This window comes from Hermetia illucens, chromosome 4 (assembly GCF_905115235.1).
Source record: "Hermetia illucens chromosome 4, iHerIll2.2.curated.20191125, whole genome shotgun sequence".
Lineage (NCBI taxonomy): Eukaryota > Metazoa > Arthropoda > Insecta > Diptera > Stratiomyidae > Hermetia > Hermetia illucens.
The window spans coordinates 11,207,483-11,228,681 of record NC_051852.1 but is presented as its reverse complement, the minus strand read 5'-3'; the positions used below and the strand labels follow the sequence as shown (position 1 = coordinate 11,228,681).

Here is a 21,199-nt window from a genome sequence, read left to right as displayed (position 1 = left end):
GCACAAAAAGATGACGCAGAGCTTCAGAGCCTGAAGGCAAATTCCAAATACAAATTCAAAGAGTTTCCTACTTTCGGTTCAAACTTTTATTTACTCTGCGAGACCTCAAATAAAGGAGCCAGGCCATTCATTTAGGCCGATTTTCGCAGGGAAGTATTCCACGCGATTCGCAATCTTGCATACCCAGGCATCAGGACGACGAACTGGTTAGTCACCGAAAAATATTTCTAGCCGTCCATGAACAAGGACGTAAACTCTTGGGTCAGAAAGTGCATCGCGTGCCAGAAGTGCACAATCAACAAGCACGTTCGGACGTGGAAGGAGGTGTATTCCGATCAACCAAACGCTTTCACGCCATCAATCTCGACATCCTCGGCTCTTTGCGAGATTCGCACGGATTCAAGTATTGCCTCACAATCATCGACAGGTTTACGCGGTGGCCTAAAGCAATACCTCTGTCTGATATTACAGCACAATCATGTGTCGAGACCCTCTGTCAAGAATGAATTCCGCGCTTTGGTGTTCCAGCCGTCATCATGACGGACCAGGGAATGCAATGCGAATCTACTCTTTTCGCGGAGTTAGGAAAGCTCCTTGGCTTTAAACGGCATGGGACTACTGCATACCATCCACAGTCCAAAGGTATGCTGAAACGTTGGCACCGGACGCTGAAGGCCGCTCTAAAGGTCCGCGACGATCCACCTCGTCGTCCGCACAGCCCAGCGAGAGGAGTTCGCAACCAGCCCAGCGGTGGTTTAGGGGGAGAGTCTACACATCCCCGCCGATCCTGTTCTGGACATCAGAGCAAAGCTAAACGATGCTGATATGCTGCGTCTGCTTAAGGACGTGGTTTCTAAGATGCGGTCGAATCCACCGTCCCGACACGCGACATCGGAGGTCAACATCCCCAGGGATCTTGAAACGTGCGACCGGGTTCTCATCAGTATGGACACCTCTCAGAACCACAACACAAGGGCCCCTTTAGAGTGCTTGATCGAAGCGGGCACTCATTCAAGCTCGACGTACGAGGCGGCCCCAAGTAAGTCTCCCTGTCGAGGCTGAAGAGTCCAAGTGTTTCTTTGTTCACAAATAATAAAAAATTGTGATATTCAATAGAAAATAAATAATAAATAAAATAATAATAAAAGGCCTCAAGGACTCACCAAAGGATGTAGTGCCTTAATGAACACCAATCCGCAGACATACAGCAATCGATTCGGATGTTCGTTGGACATATGCTGGCGAATCGATAGCAGATCTGTAGTGGCGTAACTGCAGTAGATGCAGTCGTACAGCTCGGAATGAATGTCAACCGGTTCCTTCTGCGAATGATCCCTCTTCACATGATCCATCAGCAGATGTTTCACATAAATCCATTTACGACAACCTGAGAAAACTAGAAAACATTTCGAAAACGTCATAACACTTCCAGAAAAAAATCGATTCCAAAAAACTTACAAGGACATTTCAGTGCCTTCACATTTTTCTGGCGATTGTCCAGAATTTCAAGCATCTCAGTGCTGAACGTGTGTGTCTGTGCTGAGCAAACTATGATCTTCGCGTTCTTTTTGTCTGCATGGAACGTCCGCTGGTGCATTTGAACATTATACGCGGCGCAACTACGATAGAAGCAATACGGGCATTGGTACCTCGATGCCCCGTGGACTCTCCCGATATGATTGACCAGTCCGTTGCTGCCTACGAAGCTTTCCGTGCAGTAACAGCAGTTCAGCGCGGTCAAGTCATCGCTGTGACTCGATGGAATATGAAACTGCATATCTTTCGAGGAATTCGTTGTGAAAATACAATCATTGGCCATGCATTTATACAAATTCTCCAAATGGAATGACTTAGTTAACATTTCGCAGACATCTTTAGATTTCTTGCTTTTCAGGGAGTCATCAGCTATCCAGGGTCGGAGTATTTTGGCAACCAAAGATCTTTTCGGTAGATGTTCATTTATGAAATGCATGAGCTCCCTATCCAAGGAGGCGGAATGTTTTGTTAATGCCTTGCCACCGCAAGCTTCACATTTTCCCGACCATTTGTGAGTATGCGCTTTAAAGTGCTTTCTTAGTTCTTCCAAGGAAGCAAGTGAAGTTGTAGCGCAATTTGAGACGAGACAGTAGTATCTCAGTTGCTTGGGGGCGATCTCCTCGAAACCCAAGCATTGAACGCGTGACATCTTCGGATTAGAAGTAGCAATGTCCTTGAGTTGGGTATGACCCTTTTCCTGATTCTTGTTATCTTTGGATGGTTTTGAGCCCCGCGAAGTTTTTCCCGATTGAACTGTTGGAAGATCAAGGGAAGGCTTTATTTCCAAAGACGTCAGTTTAGGTTTCTGCTCTGAGATCGCCTGGTCCCGATTAGGTACTGTGATGTCTGGCACGCTAACTTCACCGACAATGTTGTCACTCCTTGATGATGTCGGCTTTTTCTTCGAATAATCAAGACTACTTTCCGTTGGACCTTGCAGGCTGAGTGCATGAATTTCAGTGAAAATCTCCGCTCCTAGATCCTTTTGTTTTTTATCAGATTCTATGTCTTCGCTTTCTGGTAGTTCGTTCTTAGCCACTTGGATTTCGATTGACGGTGTCGGAGGGACTGGTGGAGTGTCGGATCTAATTTCTTCATATGGCGTTGGAATTTCACCTTCCAGTGGGGCTGACTCTACCAACGAGTCTTCAATGGACTTCCAATCTATATCATCGATAACATCCATTAGGAGTTCATTTTTAACGTACTCGACCGCTTCATTGGCAACCGCCCGTCGTTCTGAGTCACTCATCGGACTTACTGGAGCATTTTCGAAACTATCAAAGTCATCATCTTCTGCGTTTTCTTCGTCGATAGCTTCATTGTTTACCTCGATGTTATCTATATTCTGTTCACTTCCTTCTGATGTACTTTCACCTACTTTGAAGAGAGTCACCGAGAGGCATTCGTTCTCCTTAACTAGCTGCTGATCATGTTCGGTTCGGATATGCTTGATTACATTCGCTTTGTTCAGTTGAATATAATTGCAGTGACTGCATACATAAGCGTCGATCTCCTTATTACTGAGGTCGTATCGATATACATAGATGAACTTAGCTCCTTTTTCACACTGAGTATTGCAATGACTGAGTAAATCTCGTTTGCGTGAATCACGAGTTCCGCAACAGTCGCACTCGTACGCGTACTCTCCCGTATGGCTGGCGAAATGCTCCATGTATCTTCCAATTGGACAAGTCATTTCATCATCGCAAAAAGGACACTTGCCTGTAAACTTCTCAACATTTAATTTTTTTGCAGGCTTCACGTAGTTTGGATTCGCTAACAGCGCTTTCAATTGGTCAACCTCTAGCCGGGCTAAGTACACCTCATTCTCACGGTGAACGTTCACATAATGAGAAATCAAGTCCTCGTCCTTTTCCATATCTTTGCAGAGCAAACAATTCTTTTCGCCACTATTGCAATGGATTGAGATATTTGTGTTTTTGGGTACGCGCTTTTGTTTTTTGGTTTGTGCATGATCTGCATTCTTCTTACGCTTGTCGTCGTAGGGTAGCTCCCTCAAAGGTGTCAGCAGATTAACATCGCTAACTTGCTCGGCTAGTTTTAACGCTGGCGTTGGTTTCAGCTTGGCTGATTTTGGTGCTTTGCCCAACTTTATGATTCCTGCAACATCATTTGTGATACGGCTGCGGAGAGAATCAGGATCGGCTGTTGGGGATTTCATTGGAGACTTTGTCGGGGATTTCGTTGGAGTGTTTTCTCTATCCGACCCTGATGAAGATCGAATTCTGCTTCGGATCCTACTTCGAGGCCTCGGTTTCGGCTTTGATTTTGATGTCTTCTCCGGTGTCGAAGTCTTGGGATTATAGAGCGATTGTACGCTCTTCCTGATATCGGACACGATTTTCTCAGCTGACATATGCGGTGGACCGCTACCGTCTTTGGACAGAGCATTTCTCCTAGGCTTCGGCTTACTGCTTGCCTTTGCGGCTGTTGGGGCATCTTTCTTAGGCGTGGATTTATTGGCTTCATACGACTGCTTGTTGAGAGCTAGAAATTTCTGAATTTGGTTTCCAATGATTTCTTCCAGTTTCGCCAGCTCAACCTTTACGTATTGTTTTTTCGTCTTTGGATGATCTGAGTCGTGCGATTCGTCGCTAATAGTTCCACTTTCTATTGAAACATCGTCTTCATCATCTGAATATTCATCACAGGAAGGGAGCTTTTTGGATAAACCCGAAACGGTTGGAATAGCCACCGCAGGTGTTAACCTGGGAATAGGTGGTGGGGGAGGTGGCTCAGTAGGAGCAGGTGCTGCCGGGCGAACTCGATTCAGTCGGGGATCTTTTATGCTTGGTCTTGCAACGACAACATTTGTATATTGTAATTGTTGGAGCGGCGTAGACAACAATGCAGGTTGCTGGGCTGATTCCTGCGGGATTTCTGCCTCATTTTCAAGTGGAATATTCGTATTTGCCGGGGAGGCATCATCATTGAATTTATTTAATGCGTTTCCGATAAGTTGCGAAAGAAAATCTTTTGAGATGCCAATTTCCTTTTCGAGCTTCACTTGAATCGCTTGTAGCTCTCTTAAATTTTTTTCTTTCAAAGTTTCAACGTTGTTGTTGGGAACCTCGGCATCCAGGAGTCCATTTGACTCAACATCACCTCGAAATATATCGCTCGACGAAGTTTCGTCCGCAGGCTCCAATTTCGCCTCATTTTCAATTTTCGCAGGTGCCCCGATGTCTACATCATCATCAACTAGGATAATATTTGCTTCTTCTTCTTCTCCATTTTGTCCAGTAGAAGGATCTTCAGTTTCATGTTTTGGTGATAGAGTTTCCTTTATGCTGATTATGGGCGGTGGAGGGGCTTCGAGGAAATCCTCATCGTCACTCACTTCGATTGTCAAACCAACAGCATCATCTTTATCGTTTTTGCTGTCATTTCTGTCTTCATTTTTAGTGTCGTCTTCCTCTTCGGAATCGCTTATATCAATCGTGGTAGTTGGTATCGCTGCATTATCCTTACTGCTTCCAGAAACCTGGAATTTTTCGGAATGGTAAGATTCAATTTTATCATCATTTTTGGTGGAATCATCTTTATCTAGAGTTCGGGCAGTAAGACGACTTGGAGACTTATCAGAACATTTTAATGATTGTGGCGGAGACCTAGATCTCCTCAGTGATTCAGATCGTTGTTTTGGAGATCGGGAACGAGAACGTTTTCTTAGCAGGGTTTTGATATTTTGCCGCGTCGGTGATCTCGAAGATCTCGTCGTTCTTGGAGATCTTCTCGGTGATCGTGAGGACCTTCTTGGTGATCGAGAATGTTGCCTTCTTGGAGACCTAGACAGTCGCCGCCTTGGCGATCTCGACAGTTCCCTCCTTGGTGATCTAGACTGCCGTCTTCTTGGTGATCTAGACTGCCGCCTTCTTGGTGATCTAGACCTCCGCCTCCTTGGTGATCTAGATCTCCGCCGTCTCGGTGATCTAGACCCCCGCCGTCCAGGTGATCTAGACTGTCGCCTTCTTGGCGATCTTGACAGTCGCCTTATTGGCGATCTATCTGAACGTCTCGGTGATCTAGTCCTTGCAATTGGCGATACAGATCGCCGTGATATAGATCTACCCAATCGCTTTGGAGATCGAGAAGATCTCCTTGGCGACCTATCAGACCGTACTGGTGATTTTGCCTGCCGGTCGAGCAATCTTCTTGGTGATCTGCTCGATCGTCTCGGTGATCTGGATGATCGTCTATTTAATTCACGTCTAGGTGATCTAGCATTTCGCTCCGGTGACTTAGATAATCGTCGCGATGATCGCGAGCGTTCGTAGGTAATTGTGCCCCGTCGACTGGGTGATTTTGATAATTCATTTGGAGATTCTGAAGTTCTTCTCTTTGAATGTAATACCGATACCCTTGAAGATACCAAACTAGGAGGCGGGGACGAATTACGTTGGTAAATATTATCGTCATTCAGGGACAAGCATGTATCTTCATCCCAACTTAGATGCTCAACTTTTGTCTTTCGCAAAATATAACGATGCCTCCCACTGCCTTCTTCACAGCTGCTAAACATTTCAAAATATTCTTTCTTGATATCATCATCAAGCAAACCAGAGATGCCATGTCTTGGTTTTTCGCGAACATACCGCAAATGTGCCGGATTTATTACAGCATCTGTATCACTATCCGAACTTGAGTCGTCGCGAGGTTCAATGATATTCCCATGACTGTCGATATATCGAATCGGGGAATGAGACGAATTATCCTTTCGATTTCTCTTTTTTCTTTTCTTTTTTCTCTTTTTTGAGAGTTGTGTTCGTAGATCGGACGCATCGTAATCATTCGGGATCGTTATTTTGATGCTTTTTTTATGAGGACTATATTGATCATCCGCATTAGCATTGAACTCTTCTTTAACTTCTGGCGGCATTGGTTTTGGATCAGGCATTGGTGGTTTGTCACAGATTTCACCAGATTCAGGATCACTTATTTCACTCAAGCCTAGACTAACAACGTCATTGTCAGTGCTTATATCACTTAGAGTTGCACAAGCGGCCGTAATATTGTCTTTAGATGCATTGGACTTCTTCGAAAGAGTTCGTTCCTCCTCTTTTATTTCGTTGAGCATCCACTGGAGTTCCTCCCTTTGTTCGACGAGTTCATCGAGCTCACTTTTAATTTCAGATGTTGTAGATGTGCCCGGTTCCAGGCTACTTTCCAGTTCTTTAACTTCTTTCTTTTGAATTTCAATTTGTAAAATTTCGGATTGCTTTTCTGAGCCACCTAAATCGACTTCAGAGTTTTGAGAGAGATTTTGATCGTCTCCTTTGGAAAGAACCGCCAATACCTCTGGCACAAAGTCTTCAGTGGAATCAGCCGCTTTATCAGTAATCTTTGAATCACTTTCCACGCTTTGTTTAGCTTCCAAACTTGGCATGTTAGCTTGAATTTCGTTTGCTGTCTCAATTAAATTCGCAGATGACCCCACAGAATCAAGAGGTTCGGCTTCATGTGTAGTTTGAGACGTTGAATCGCCTGCCCTTTCCGGAGAAGTTTCAGGGGCCGTCAAATTATTGGGTTTTTCAGCAAGCTCATTTTGAACTGCAGGCTCTGAATTTTCAACAGTTTTGGCCCCTTTGGTTTCTAAATCTACTGAGCTAATACTGTCAGGAACAGTGGGGACCACTTCGTTACTTTCTTCAGCTATCCGTTTTGGTGAAACTGACTGCAACCCTGGTTTTTCAACGGAAGCATCATTCTCCTCTGAAATGTCATCATTTGTTTTTTTCGTGGAGCTTGATTCCGGTACTTCCTCTTGCCTGGTTGACGCTGACGGTGAGGTCGAATGAATATCTTTAGTTTCTGTTTGCAAAATTCGATCAGAAGAAACATTTTTGCTAGATTCGTCTACACTAACAGTTTCTGCAACAGGAGCTCTTTCAGAAGATCCTTCTTTTTCATGATCTATCACAACTATTAGCTCTGCAACTTCATCATTATCCGAATCAGTTGCTTTTTTATTTGCCTCAGCCATAGCTTCTTCGATCTCACGATCCAAACTATCATCACTTCCCATTTGATCAGGTACGAAATCATCTGAGTCACCAATTTTACTGTCACCAAGATCACTAAGTAGCTTCTGGCTCAGATTTGCCATCTTGTCCGACAGATCCATAACCAACATATCATCGTCGTCATCTTCACTGGCAACAGTAGCACTTAGCATATCTTGGACCACAGACGGTATCTCAGTAAGCTGCATTTTATTAACGAAAAGCTCCGGAATGTCCTTTGGGACTTCGGATTCACTTTTCCCTTTGTCAGTCCCATCACTCAAATTCTTCCTGAGTGAGGCAATAATTTCAGCTAATCTGTTATTGGTACTGGCGGTAATATCACTGTTTTCAGGTGCTTCATGACTAGAAGAATTAGGGGCCAAGTTTGGAGTCTCACTGGCAGGAGTATTACTTAATATTATGAAGTTCGCGGGCTCGGAAGAAACGGATTCATTTGGTTGTTGCACTACCTCAAGAGCGGTTGAAGGCTTATCGCTGTTACTTGTTATCTCAAGATTTGGAGTAACATTATTTGCTTCAACGGAACTAGGTCCTGGTTCGACAGCCTTGTCAGTGCTTTCTATGGTTGTGTCACCTTCGGGAACCTGTTTCTCGGAACTAGGCGAACTACTATTCAGCATATCTACTATATCCCTGCGCATTGCCAGCAAATCTTGGTTGAATTTAGGGAACGGAAACGGCAGTACTAGCTCCGGCGAACTCCTCGGTTTATCTGTTGCTTCTTCTGAAACTTCAATTTCTCGATCCTGATCCTTTAAAGGTGTTCCCAACAAGCTACTGTCATTCTTCGGTTCAATACTCGGGGATTCATTCGATCTGTTTAGAAATGTATCAATGGAATCGACTTCCTTCGTATCTTCAATCAACAAAGGTAGTTGGGCGGTAGTGAGATGTTTCAATTGCGACTCTAACTCCAGAAGAATGCTCCGACTTTCAGCAACTTTATCCGGGTCGAATGTCGGAGGAGAAATTTTAGGCAGTTCAGAATGTCCCTTATCTCCATCTTTTCCCGAGGTGAATGTGAGAGTAGGAGTTTTAGATGATCCGGAAAATTCGTCATCATTTTTTGATGGAGTCGAAAATTCGTCTGTTTCCTGACTTGAAGAGATGCCCAGAGATCGTGACTCCTTCTCTACACTATCATCTAGCTTGTTAGTCTCACTTGGCAGTTTTGAAGGCGGTTCAAGGGTCAAACTAGTCGCATCTGTGGAATGATCTGAATTTATCTGCTGACATTTGAAGTCGTCATTCACGTCCATGTTTTTTATAGACCCACATGAGAGCTCTTCGGCTTGTCCAGACTCTTCAGTTTTGATTTCTTTAGCTAAACCCATTTCTGCTAGGGAATTTTGGGATGGTTTCTTATCATCTGCATTGTGCTCTTCATCTGATGAATCGTCATCAAGCACAATGACACAATCTGAAGCTGGTTGAGTTGGAACAATTTGTACATCATCATCGTCATCACAATCAACATTGTTTCCAGATTCCGTTTCAACTTTTACTTCAGTTTTAATATTGACATTTTGTTGGAAATTTGCTGGTGATATGTTGGAAGTTACAGGCTTTCTAATATTTGGAGCATCCTGTAAACAGTAGATGATGTGGGTTAATATCTTTAAAGCGAGAAGTACACTATATGCATAGGGGGACAAACGAAAACTACCAACAAATAAAGCAAAAAACATAAAAAAAGGATGTGCTAGTGCTCTGAGGGACAATCACTCAGCCCTTCGAACAGGGTAAATGCAAAAAATGGAAGCAACAAAATCAAATCTCAAAAACGTCCTAATTAAACTGGATAGTCTGAAGCAATATCAAAGGAAGAACATTCCATCGTTGTACAGATCAGGTGTCCGTAGACCCGCTGACTAGAAGACAAAAATGGCAATGGAGAGGTCCATCAGTAAGGGCAACTTCATTGCTGGCTATACCACGCAATGGAATCCACTATCCGAGAAAGACCGACGAGCAATTTACCCTAGAATTATGACCTGCGAAACAGTGAAGGAAGAGTGCAAGCTTCTCGGAAAATCGGGGCAAGAACTGACAACCATGGAGTGTAGATATGGATGACGTGCCGAACGGAGTCTATAGCAACCATGAATCAATGAACCAACAACCATGACTGAATTTCCAAGAAGTAGTTGCAAAACCACGAAAATAAGCTTTCCTAATTCACTCAATAGGACCGAAATCCTACCATCACCAAAAACAAAGTACTTCAACAACTCAACACCATCCAGGGTGCACTACTCACCTTGAGAAATTTCTTGATCGTTTCTTCGGTTTTTATCAATATTCCAATAGGGACCCTGTCATTCAAGAAAATAAAACAAACAAACATAAGCCTATTTTCAAAAAAAAAATCCTCGTTTTGCAAATACATACTTTATCCTTTTATTGACAATATCACGCAGTTTTTCCAATCGACTACTAGCCGAATTGTCTTTTCGACTACGCGCATCGTTAATTTTTCGTTCCAAAACTGGAAGGAATACTTGCAATTCCTTGATTTTATCTTCGTATTCTGTTGACATTTTGATTTTTGATTTATGACGGGTGTTTTCTGTAAGAAAGGGGAAAATCGAGGTTAGTTTTGAATAAGTTAATAGCGAAGCGGCGTCGTTTGTGCGAGCTATGATAAGATATAAGAAAATATGATCCCCTGATGCGACTCAAGCATTCATTTACAGCTTATTTAACTGTTTTTTTTTTTTTGAGAATTGCGGGGTCCAAAGTCCGCATCAACTTGATATCGGACCGGACCAAATCGAGAGCAACTTACTCCTTTTTTTTTGGTCCACGGACCCCTCGTTTAAGGCTTAGCACCCAAACTTTCAAAATGTTAGGCGATGACGGCTTTACGGTTTCTTACCAGGGCAGAAGCAAATCGTCTTCGTTCGATCACGCTGCTCCCAGGGCAGAGGTGAGGCAGTGTCTGGCGATTTGCCTCTGCGCTGGTAAAAAACCGTAAAGCCGTCATCGCCTAATATTATGATTTAACTGGTATCCGACATGCCACCAGTGAGGTTTGAATTATGATCTTCCGTCACGACATAGTACCACAACCACTAAGCCATCCGGACAAAAAACTTCCCAGAATTCCGAAAACTCTCACTAATCGTCAGGCAGACCCTCTTCAATTTTCATATTAGATGTAGATCGGAAAAGGTGGTAATTAATGGAGCAATATCAGGAAAGGAGTTCCCATTTCAACGTTTTCAACGGTCGCGCCACATGGGGGCGAGCATGGCCATGCAGCAAAATCACTTTCCACTTTTCCCTCAGTGTAATGGTTTCCTGTAATGGTTTTACTCGATTTTAGCACCTCGTAGTAAACTACACCGAGCTGCTCCCACCAAATTCAAAGCGCAGTCTTGGAGCCATGAATATTGTGTTTAGCTGTCGATGTGGAAGCATGGCCGGGTAAACCCCATGATTTTCGGCGTTTGGAATTATCGTAGTCAACCCATTTTTCGTCCACAATCACGACACAGTGCATAAATCGCTTCTGTCGTTGCCTTTGAAGCAGCTGTTCACAAGCAAACAAACACCGCCCAACATCCAGAAATTCTCCTGGAGCATACGCTCTGAGAGGGTCACCCCATTCCCATGGTACTAAATAACTTCCAGTGAGGTTTCGTCGCAAAAGTCACTCCATATGAGTCACTTGCAGTCTCGGGCCAGATTGCCCTCCTCGAGTATGTTTGGACGGCACACCATTGCTATGAAAGCAGCTTCTTCTTCGGCCTTTCTTCCGTTCAGAAAAAAAGTCGGCTCGTCTTGATCGGTTGTGCCATTTGGCTCGGTCATATGCCTGATCCGATCACCATCCAACGAGTCAAGCCACCGTTGGTAAATTGGTTCTCGTCAGCACGAATTATATGTCCATATCATCGAAGACGAATCTCTCGCAATTTTTTCACGATTGGTGCAACCCCATACCGATCGCGATTATCCTTATTTCGGATGTGATCATGGCGTACCAAGGTACTGGTCCAACAGAACATTTTCGTCTCCATTACCGCGAGGCGCTGTTATTTGTCTTCTAGTCGGCACACTCTCAAAACCATAGAGGATGACAAGGCGAATGATATTGCGGTAAATTTGAAATTTGAGACGTTTGTTGACACGTCGATTACAAAAAACGCGAGTTATGTTTCATGAGTTTCATGAAGATTGCGCTAATATGTACGGTTCACAGAGAGGCAGGGAGGTCTCATTGTTGGATCACTCATGGCGATAGTTTGATCAAAGGAGGAGGTCAATTGTACAAACTTTCTTGTTTCCATTTTTTGATTGGCATCCGTTGAGTAATTCCCCGTCGGAGCTCAAATTTAGGTTGAGTTAAAAATTTTAATTTTGAGGAAACAGAAACTGTTTTTTTTAAACAAGAAATGGTACAGTTTGAAGACCCGGGGTGGCTGACCTACAGATCACCAACCGTTCCATTCGACTACGTCCCCCGCCCATCTCGAACTCCTTTGCGTCAATTTTGCATAAAATTTATAGAATAAATATTCGTACGACATGATGTTTTCTTCACAATTATTGAAAGATAATAACAGGACAGAAGACAACATAGGAAAAGAGGACGTACTGAACTACATAATCTCCATGACAGCACTAATGACAACAATGTCGTTTCTCTCTCAACTTGTTTTTCTCAGCAAAACATATTAAAAAGGACGAACAGCCAAATCGACTACATACTCATCCGAAAATGGGCAGTTTCTAGATTTCTTGATAAGGGTAAACATTGTGGCAGTGACCAATAATAGGTTAGGACGATATTGGTGCTATACAGCCAGGCCGTAGGAAGAAAGTCTGGGCCTAGACTCCGTTGACATTGCACCTCCTCCACTCGCACCACTCTTGGCCAAAAGCGAATAAAATGCGCCCCCCCCCCCCCTTGAGAAGGATTAATTCCCCAGTTGTTAAAAAACCGCAAACACGAATAAAGAGAGCTCTCATCTCTCCCGGGAAAACAGCCCAACGTAACACTAATTTCCTTTCATTGACTTGAGACAATTAGATATACGAAATCATACCTTAAAGTCGCCTGTGACATTTCTGCAATAATAAGATCAAGGCCATTTCAAGGTCACAGGAGAGCCCCAAAATATATTTATAAAGACGAAGGATACATACAGAAAAAAAGTCTCTATTATCTTCCCTTATCCAACGAATTGTTGCACGACGAATGCCAGAGTACTATAATGCTTATTAATTTCATAAGGAGCACTCGAATTGCATGCGACTGAACCTTACTATAAACATTAGAATCAACTTTGACGTAAACAATAGACTGAACCTAGCTAGGGTCACGTTTGGTCCATCGAAAGCAGTCTAAAGACACTCACAGATAACACTGTCTCACTAAGAAGACCATCAAAAACAAAGTACAAGCATTCATCAATAATTGCTTAGTCATAGCCACGATATTCTGACGTCGGCGAACCAGGATTTATGGGCAGACCCATAAGAAGAGCCCCAAACTGGCAACCAGAGGAAAAATAAATGTGAGTAATGTTATGAAATTATCGTGCATTAGGGTGGCTAAACAACCATCCTGAGCGGCTGAAGACGACCTAGAGGGAAGAGCTATCCCAAAACCTAAAAGAAATTGACTAAGTGACCGTGAAGGTCTTCCTGGAAATACTGAAGCCCCATCAAAGCGCTCGGTTGATATATTTTTGCACGCCTCTATGCTAGCCAGGATAGAGAATGCGGAGAGGGGGATCCTTTGAGTGTTTTGACACCTCACGTATAATTTTTACAAAACGAACGTGTCTATACCGATGCGGGGGTCCACACCGGATTTAAAAATAACCTAACGAACACGATGGCCGAACGAGGTAAACTAGAACGCCGCCGCGGTGGGGGGGGGGATGACTAAAATACCATCCTAACCTCAAAATTTGTTTCACCTGTCTGCAGAAAACAAAGAAACAATAATAGAGTTGGTCCCCGTCGCAGAGAATTAGATAATAAAAATAAACAAAAGGGATCGCGAGAATTCGATCTTCTTCCGTTTGGGGCCAGAAAACAAAGACGATGAATCGTTGAGGACGGAAAGGCACAGCATGTAGCCGACTGTCTCCGCATTCCATCAGAGATTCTTCCGCAACTTAATTATTAACTGTAATTCGTTACGACTTCAATGTAATTATACTACATAGTATAGCCATAAGTTCTGTCAGTCAAACAAATCTTAATACCTCACGAAGTAATAAACCAAATCTATCGAAAAGTACACCATTAGAAAAGGGAAACATAAAGCTTTCAAATGAAAAAAAAATATTCAAAATGGCCGCCACTAGTAGCTATACAGGCCCGAAGTCTGTGAGGAGATGCTTCAATCGCTTCACGCACGGTATAAAACGGCATTTCTCGAACTGCACGCACGATGCTGGCCTTCAAACTCTCCAAATCGGTGTAAGTTTCGCGGTATCAAGCTAATGTTCTTAAAACGAATCGTTCATTTACCGGCAGCTTTTTTTTTTTTTAACAAATTATGAATCTTTGTCGGCATATTTCCACATTGGTGCAACGCAATAATCGCGATTCTTTTTTCGTAGTTACCAAACTTCATCGTGTTGTTATCCACGCGCTACTGACTTTCGGAACCTGAAAGTCTGGCGGAAGTGGGGTATAGTTAGGTACTCTCCGTGCGCAATGTTACCAGTTTCGGCGGCCTAACATTTCTCACTATACGCATCGACTGACAGAACTTATGCCTATACTATGTAATTTGGGCCTACAGAATTCGACACTAGGGTTTTGAATTGCTATCAAACATGGGAATCTTACAAAAGACAGCAAATGACCCCTCTCTTGGTCGTATGCTCTATAGAACTCTAAATCCGATATTCATCACAATCACAACCCCACTCATCAGAGAGGGAGACGTTTTGGAACATATTTTAAAAAAAGTATGATTCGTGTTTAAGCGATTTCCCACAATCAATCGATCTTGTAAGTTAACATCAACAGCGTCAGCAATCATCGGTATTGATTGCTGCAAGGTCAGCGTACGTTGCTGACTGATTCCATATCATAATAAACAACAGCAACCTTGCCCATGTGCTAACATACAACATGCACATGTGCTAATGTGCAAAATGCAAGCGATTCCGTGTTCCGGCTTGCTACTGGGCGATGTCGTCACCAGCACCATAACATATGGAAAATATTCTGACGACCTCGGCCAACGGTTGACTGTTGTGTGTGCAGTTTTTGTTTGATTGGACTTTTTCCAACAAACTTAAGTTCCGGGTTGCTACTAATGGACTTTCCATATAAAAAACTGCAGCAACGCGGAAACGTTGAGAAGTCAGGTGTGTTGGAGTGGAGCCGTGGTTGGAGTCATACGTGTGGAAGTCTAGTCGTGGGGAGGTCAAACGCGTTGGAGTCGGGTCGGGTCGGAAGTTCTGTTTGGAGATTTTTCGGTTATTTAAGTTTAAGGTAGAAAGTTAGTGATAAAGTAAATAAAATATTCAAGAAACCCGAAAAGAGTGTTTGTGTCTTTGTTTCGCTGGAACTTCAGAAACAATTTGGTAAGACCCTAATTTAGTTCTCTCCACAGCCTCACTTGACAGCGAGGGATAAAAGAAGCAGGACTCCATCGCGCCCAAGGGATAAGCGCGCCAAGTTGGATACTTGGCTGGACTTGGGTGCGAACCACACTCTAATAGGAGACTTCTCGAACAATTGGTCCGTCGAGCCGGATTAGGATCCTTCAAGTAAGTATTTGTAAATTAAAATTTATAAAACAGTGAATTTTTATAAAGTTTCTTGTGCAAATTGTTGTTAATAAGTGCGTAGTTTACAAACGTGTTAGTGTTCCGCCGCGACAATACTGAACGGTTCATATAGTACATCGGTAAAGTTATCGGTGCTTTGTTTGTGCTGGAACAACATAGGAACGTTCAGACCAAAGGAAAGATCCTTGTAGTGTTGCGTCTCCTACGTTTTCAGTGCACTATTTTGTTGTTACGTGGGCGCGTTCAGACCAAAGGATAGATCCTTACAGTGTTGCGCTTCCCACGTATTCAGTGCCCCGTTCAGAGTATTGCCATTGCGGAGTGGAAATCACTAATTATTGTTGCTGCGGCGCTCAAATTAGGAGCGCAAAATTATTGTTGTTGCGGCGCCTAAATTTTAGGGCGCAAAATTATTGTCGTTGCGGCGCCTAAATTTTAGGGCGCAAAATTATTGTTGTTGCGGCGCCTAAATTAAGAGCGCAAAATTATTGTTGTTGCGGCGCTCAAATTAAGAGCGCAAAATTATTGTTGCTGCGGCGCTCAAATTAGGAGCGCAAAATTATTGTTGTTGCGGCGCCTAAATTAAGGGCGCAAAATTATTGTTGTTGCGGCGCCTAAATTAAGGGCGCAAAATTATTGTTGCTGCGGCGCTCAAATTAGGAGCGCAAAATTATTGTTGTTGCGGCGCCTAAATTTTAGGGCGCAAAGTTGTTGTTGTTGCGGCGCCTAAATTAAGGGCGCAAAGTTGTTGTTGCGGCGCCTAAATTAAGGGCGCAAAGTTGTTGTTGCGGCGCTCAAATTTAGAGCGCAAAATTATTGTTGTTGCGGCGCCTAAATTAAGGGCGCAAAATTATTGTTGTTGCGGCACTCAAATTAAGAGTGCAAAATTATTATCGTTGCGGCGCTCAAACTTAAGAGCGCAAAATTATCGATTCGGTGCTCAAATTTAGAGCGCAAAATTATTATTGTTGCGGCGCCTAAATCTTAGGGCGCAAAATTATTGTCGTTGCGGCGCCCAGATTAAAGGCGCAAAGTTACTATCGCCGCGGAGCTTGGTATTATCGCGATATTTAAATTTAGCCAGAATGGAGATTCAGGCAATTATTGATGCCCAGCAAGAAAGGGTCGCAAAACTTGAGAGTGTGCGGGAGTCCCTAGTCAAACTCCGGCAAGAAAAAAGGACGCGAGAGCGTTTTGCTGCGGCATGGGAAGAAGTGCAACAGCTTTATTGGGATTTCCTCGCCGGCCACAGCCAACTTCTTCGCCAAAACGCTTCTAAGGACATAGTCTATTTCCGAGAAAATAAACTATCCGTTATGATCGGTATTTACAATGCTACTAAGGAGCTGATTGGGCGTGTTCATCGCGATCTCATTCCCGAAGGCTCTCCCGTCGATATAGAAATCACAGGTGGAAGGGTAACATCAAGTCCACGCCCCGGACCTTCAGTCGAGCTTAATGAAGCTCAAGGGGAGTCGGAGGACGCGACAAAACAACCGGAAAACTTGTTCTCTAGAGAATGGTTTCCCAGGGTTCGCGATGACTTGAACATACCTTTTGGTGACATACCGTTGCCGTCAAGAGGCTTCGGGCTAAGAAGCTCCGAGACCGAAGGCATTCCTTATTGGAATCGCGGTCATAGACCTCGTCCTTGTCCACCAGTCCCTGATATTCCTTCGTTTGATGGGGATCTTCGTCACTTTGAGTCTTTCCGTAGTATTTTTCAATCAGTCTATGAAGGATCTGATATTGGGCGAGCTGAAAGGCTAATGATGCTGCAGAGCAAATTAAAAGGTGATGCGAGGAGAGTCGTAGAGCACTTAGGAGTGCATGGGGAAAAACTACGCTAAGGCCTGGGAACTTCTGGAACGACGCTACAGTAATCCTCGGGCGCTGGTTGAAAAGGAGATCCAGGCCCTCATAGATCTTCCCCAGATAGTATTACAAGACCCCAGTACCATTGGAAGGGCACTTGATACAATGCGCTCAGTGGTTCAAAACCTGAGGAAGGCTGGGTTCAATTGTGATCAAGGTGTACCTTTCATACCTTTTATCCTTACCCGTAAAATGGATGTCTCCACCCGACGGGAATTTGACTCATTGCTAAAACAGCCAAAACTTCCCGTAACAATTGAACCCAGCCTTCCTCAGGTTTTGAACCACTGAGCGCATTGTATCAAGTGCCCTTCCAATGGTACTGGGGTCTTGTAATACTATCTGGGGAAGATCTATGAGGGCCTGGATCTCCTTTTCAACCAGCGCCCGAGGATTACTGTAGCGTCGTTCCAGAAGTTCCCAGGCCTTAGCGTAGTTTTTCCCCATGCACTCCTAAGTGCTCTACGACTCTCCTCGCATCACCTTTTAATTTGCTCTGCAGCATCATTAGCCTTTCAGCTCGCCCAATATCAGATCCTTCATAGACTGATTGAAAAATACTACGGAAAGACTCAAAGTGACGAAGATCCCCATCAAACGAAGGAATATCAGGGACTGGTGGACAAGGACGAGGTCTATGACCGCGATTCCAATAAGGAATGCCTTCGGTCTCGGAGCTTCTTAGCCCGAAGCCTCTTGACGGCAACGGTATGTCACCAAAAGGTATGTTCAAGTCATCGCGAACCCTGGGAAACCATTCTCTAGAGAACAAGTTTTCCGGTTGTTTTGTCGCGTCCTCCGACTCCCCTTGAGCTTCATTAAGCTCGACTGAAGGTCCGGGGCGTGGACTTGATGTTACCCTTCCACCTGTGATTTCTATATCGACGGGAGAGCCTTCGGGAATGAGATCGCGATGAACACGCCCAATCAGCTCCTTAGTAGCATTGTAAATACCGATCATAACGGATAGTTTATTTTCTCGGAAATAGACTATGTCCTTAGAAGCGTTTTGGCGAAGAAGTTGGCTGTGGCCGGCGAGGAAATCCCAATAAAGCTGTTGAACATTTTAGCGAGAAACCTTCTGCAATAGAGACAATTTCGCCACCTGAAAAGGAGAAATATTTTATGAAGTTATATTTTATTTTAAATCATAATCGCGGGAAAAACAACTTCTTAGCTTGGTGAGGAATTCCGAATATAAATAATTAACTGTTAGCTTCCTTAGGATTCGGATAACAAAACATATTAACAAAAAAATTCCCTCAACTACTGCGAAAACTAAAACCATTCGAAATTCGAAAAGCATAATCGTAAGCAAAGCTGGATTTGAGACATCACGAAAAAATATCGCGGATTTAGGAGCAAATTGAAGCTGGCAAAAAAAGATATCACGTCGAGTGCTCCACTCCATTTTCAGTTTTTCGAAATTGTTTAACAAAAACCATTATATCTGTCTCATTTGTTGAGGAATTCACATATTCGATGACAGTATCAGCAGCAGCATTGAGTTTCGATTGAACCTCGATGATGTGAACTGTATCTGTGAATATACAGAAAAGGATAATTAGCAGTTTATCTATCAAAGCAACAATAAACCGAAAATGTGCAGATGTGAATATAATGGAAACCAACAGGTGTGAGTTAGTGTCGCGACCACGTATACTTTGTGAAATGAGTGATCCTGGTGCTACGTAACAGTGTGATGATTTCAAGTTTGAATCTGAACCTCAACACGTTTGATTTAAATTTTATCTGCTGGATCTCGACCAAGGAAATCAATTCGTGAAGTGGTCAGAACACCAACCTCGAGCCTATAAGTATACTTCATTTTGAACTATGATGAAAGGCCTTCTAGTCAAATTTCTTGTCCTTATATGGAAATTCAATCTAAAGTCAAAATGTTCTGGAAACTTGCAGTGTTTCAGTAAAACAAAGTGTAGAAGTGTCGTAAGAACATCACAAACATGCACTTTTTTACGCGAGCTTATAAATGCATTTTTAAGGTTTTATGTAAAACAAAATCTTATTAAAATCGATTCACTGTCTGTCTGTCTGCGACACTCACTTTTCTCCAAAACGGCTAAATCGATCTGAACGAAATTTGGTGGATAAATGGGAACTATGACATAAATTTAGGTGGAGTTTAAAGGACGCTCCCCATACATGCAAAGGGGGGATGATTTAAAATAAAATGTTCACCGGATATAGTCGGGTAGGGTATCAAATGAAAGGTCTCGATTAATACTTTCCGAAACTAACACTAGTTTTGGCGTGAATTGCAAAGTGCGCGAGTAAGGACTCAAAATATACGCACTTAAAGTGAGAAAGGATTCATTTTCGGAAACTACCCAAACCAAAAGTCCGAAAAAAAATCAGAGTGATGTGCTTAGATGAAATCTAGGCCTCAAAATATGAACCATTTCGATATCTGCTCAAATAAACTTACTAATAGTATATTACCAACCTTTAGAAATTTGTCCCTCCACTTTGCGGCCATTTTCCGGCACCTAAACCCCCCAACCTGTATACCATCTGAAAGGCCTAACTTTCCTCTATTCAAGTGATCACGGATTAAGCTCCTTTTCTAGAAATGCTCAGGATTAACCGAGATTACTAAAACCCCCCCTATGTTCACCCTGTATCTTCATGGAAATCCGGCCATTAACACCAAAGTTATAGTAGGTCAAACTTAGGAATTTCGCGCGAATTTACTGCTAATATTGAGTTGGGGGAAAAGGAATGTCGTATTTGTGATCGAAATTTGACGTTTTATTTAACATAGTCAAATATGCGCCGTTTTGTTCGCAAACTTGTTGCCATTTAGAAGGCAACTTCATTATCCCCCCTCCTTATTTGCAAAAAACTCAGACTGCCAGTTTTCGCAAGCCTCTTTTGAGGCCAACTTAGTAGCACCAACAGCGTTTTGCATGGATCGAAAGAGATGGTAATCACTTGGTTGATAGACCAGTAACTTGGTGCCAGGTCCGGACTATACGGTGGATGCGATAGGACATCCCATCCGAGCTCCCGTAGTTTCTGGCAGGTCATCAAAGATGTGTGAGGTCGAGCGTTGTCCTGGTGGAACACAACACCATTCCTTTTGACCAATTCTGGCCGCTTCTGGTCAATCGCCTGCTTCAAACGATCAAGTTGCTCACAGTAGAGGACTGAACTGAGGGTCTGGCCATAATTGAGCAGCTCATAGTGGATGATTCCTTTCCAATCCCACCAAACGCACAGCAAAACCTTCCTGGCCGTCAATCCGGGCTTGGCGATGGTTTGGGCCGGCTCGCCGCGTTTCGACTACGATCTTTTTCGCATGAGGTTGTCCTACGTGATCCACTTTTCATCACCATCCGCTTCAAAAATGGGTCGAATTCGTTCTGTTTCAGCAGTGCATCGCAGGCGTTGATTCGGTCCAAGAGATTGTTTTGCGTCAACTCGTGTGGCACCCAAACATCCAGCTTTTTTTGGAATCCAATTTTCTGCAAACGGTTTTCTGGTCTATACCCAGTTCTTGGTCAATCGAGCGAATGTTCACATGCCGCTCTACTTGGATGATTTCGACGATTTTATCGGTTTCTACGACGATTGGCCTACCAGTACGGGGTGTATTTTCAACATCCACTACACCAGAACGAAATCGATCGAACCAACGCTGTGCTGTGCGAATCGTTACAGTATCGGGTCCATAAAATTCACAAATTTTTTCGGCCGTCATCGTTGCATTTTTACCTCTCAGGCACTAAAAACGTAAAATATGACGAATTTCTTGCTCGGTGGACTCCATCTTTGACGCGCTATAATTTTTGACTCAAACGTACGATCACAACACTGTCAAAGAGACACTTGTAGCACAGATTGTCGTCTTCAAATCGCCGTATAGTATGACCCGATGCGATAAGTTCAACACAAGATATGTTTAAGTGTCGCCATCTATTGACAAAATACGACATTTCTTTTTCCCCA

General features: G+C 43.4%; 1 protein-coding gene across 1 annotated transcript in view; it reads right to left on the bottom strand.

The window, feature by feature from the left end:
• The window catches only part of LOC119656264, a 97,831-nt gene that overhangs the window by 7,317 nt on the left and 69,315 nt on the right, over positions 1 to 21,199 (bottom strand). The window contains exons 7-10 of the mRNA XM_038062685.1: positions 9,978 to 10,155; positions 9,847 to 9,901; positions 1,459 to 9,172; positions 1,164 to 1,396 (exon numbers count right to left, since the gene is read on the bottom strand). Of these exons, the coding sequence (XP_037918613.1) occupies positions 1,164 to 1,396; positions 1,459 to 9,172; positions 9,847 to 9,901; positions 9,978 to 10,155 (8,180 nt within the window). The remainder of the gene's footprint in view (positions 1 to 1,163; positions 1,397 to 1,458; positions 9,173 to 9,846; positions 9,902 to 9,977; positions 10,156 to 21,199) is intronic.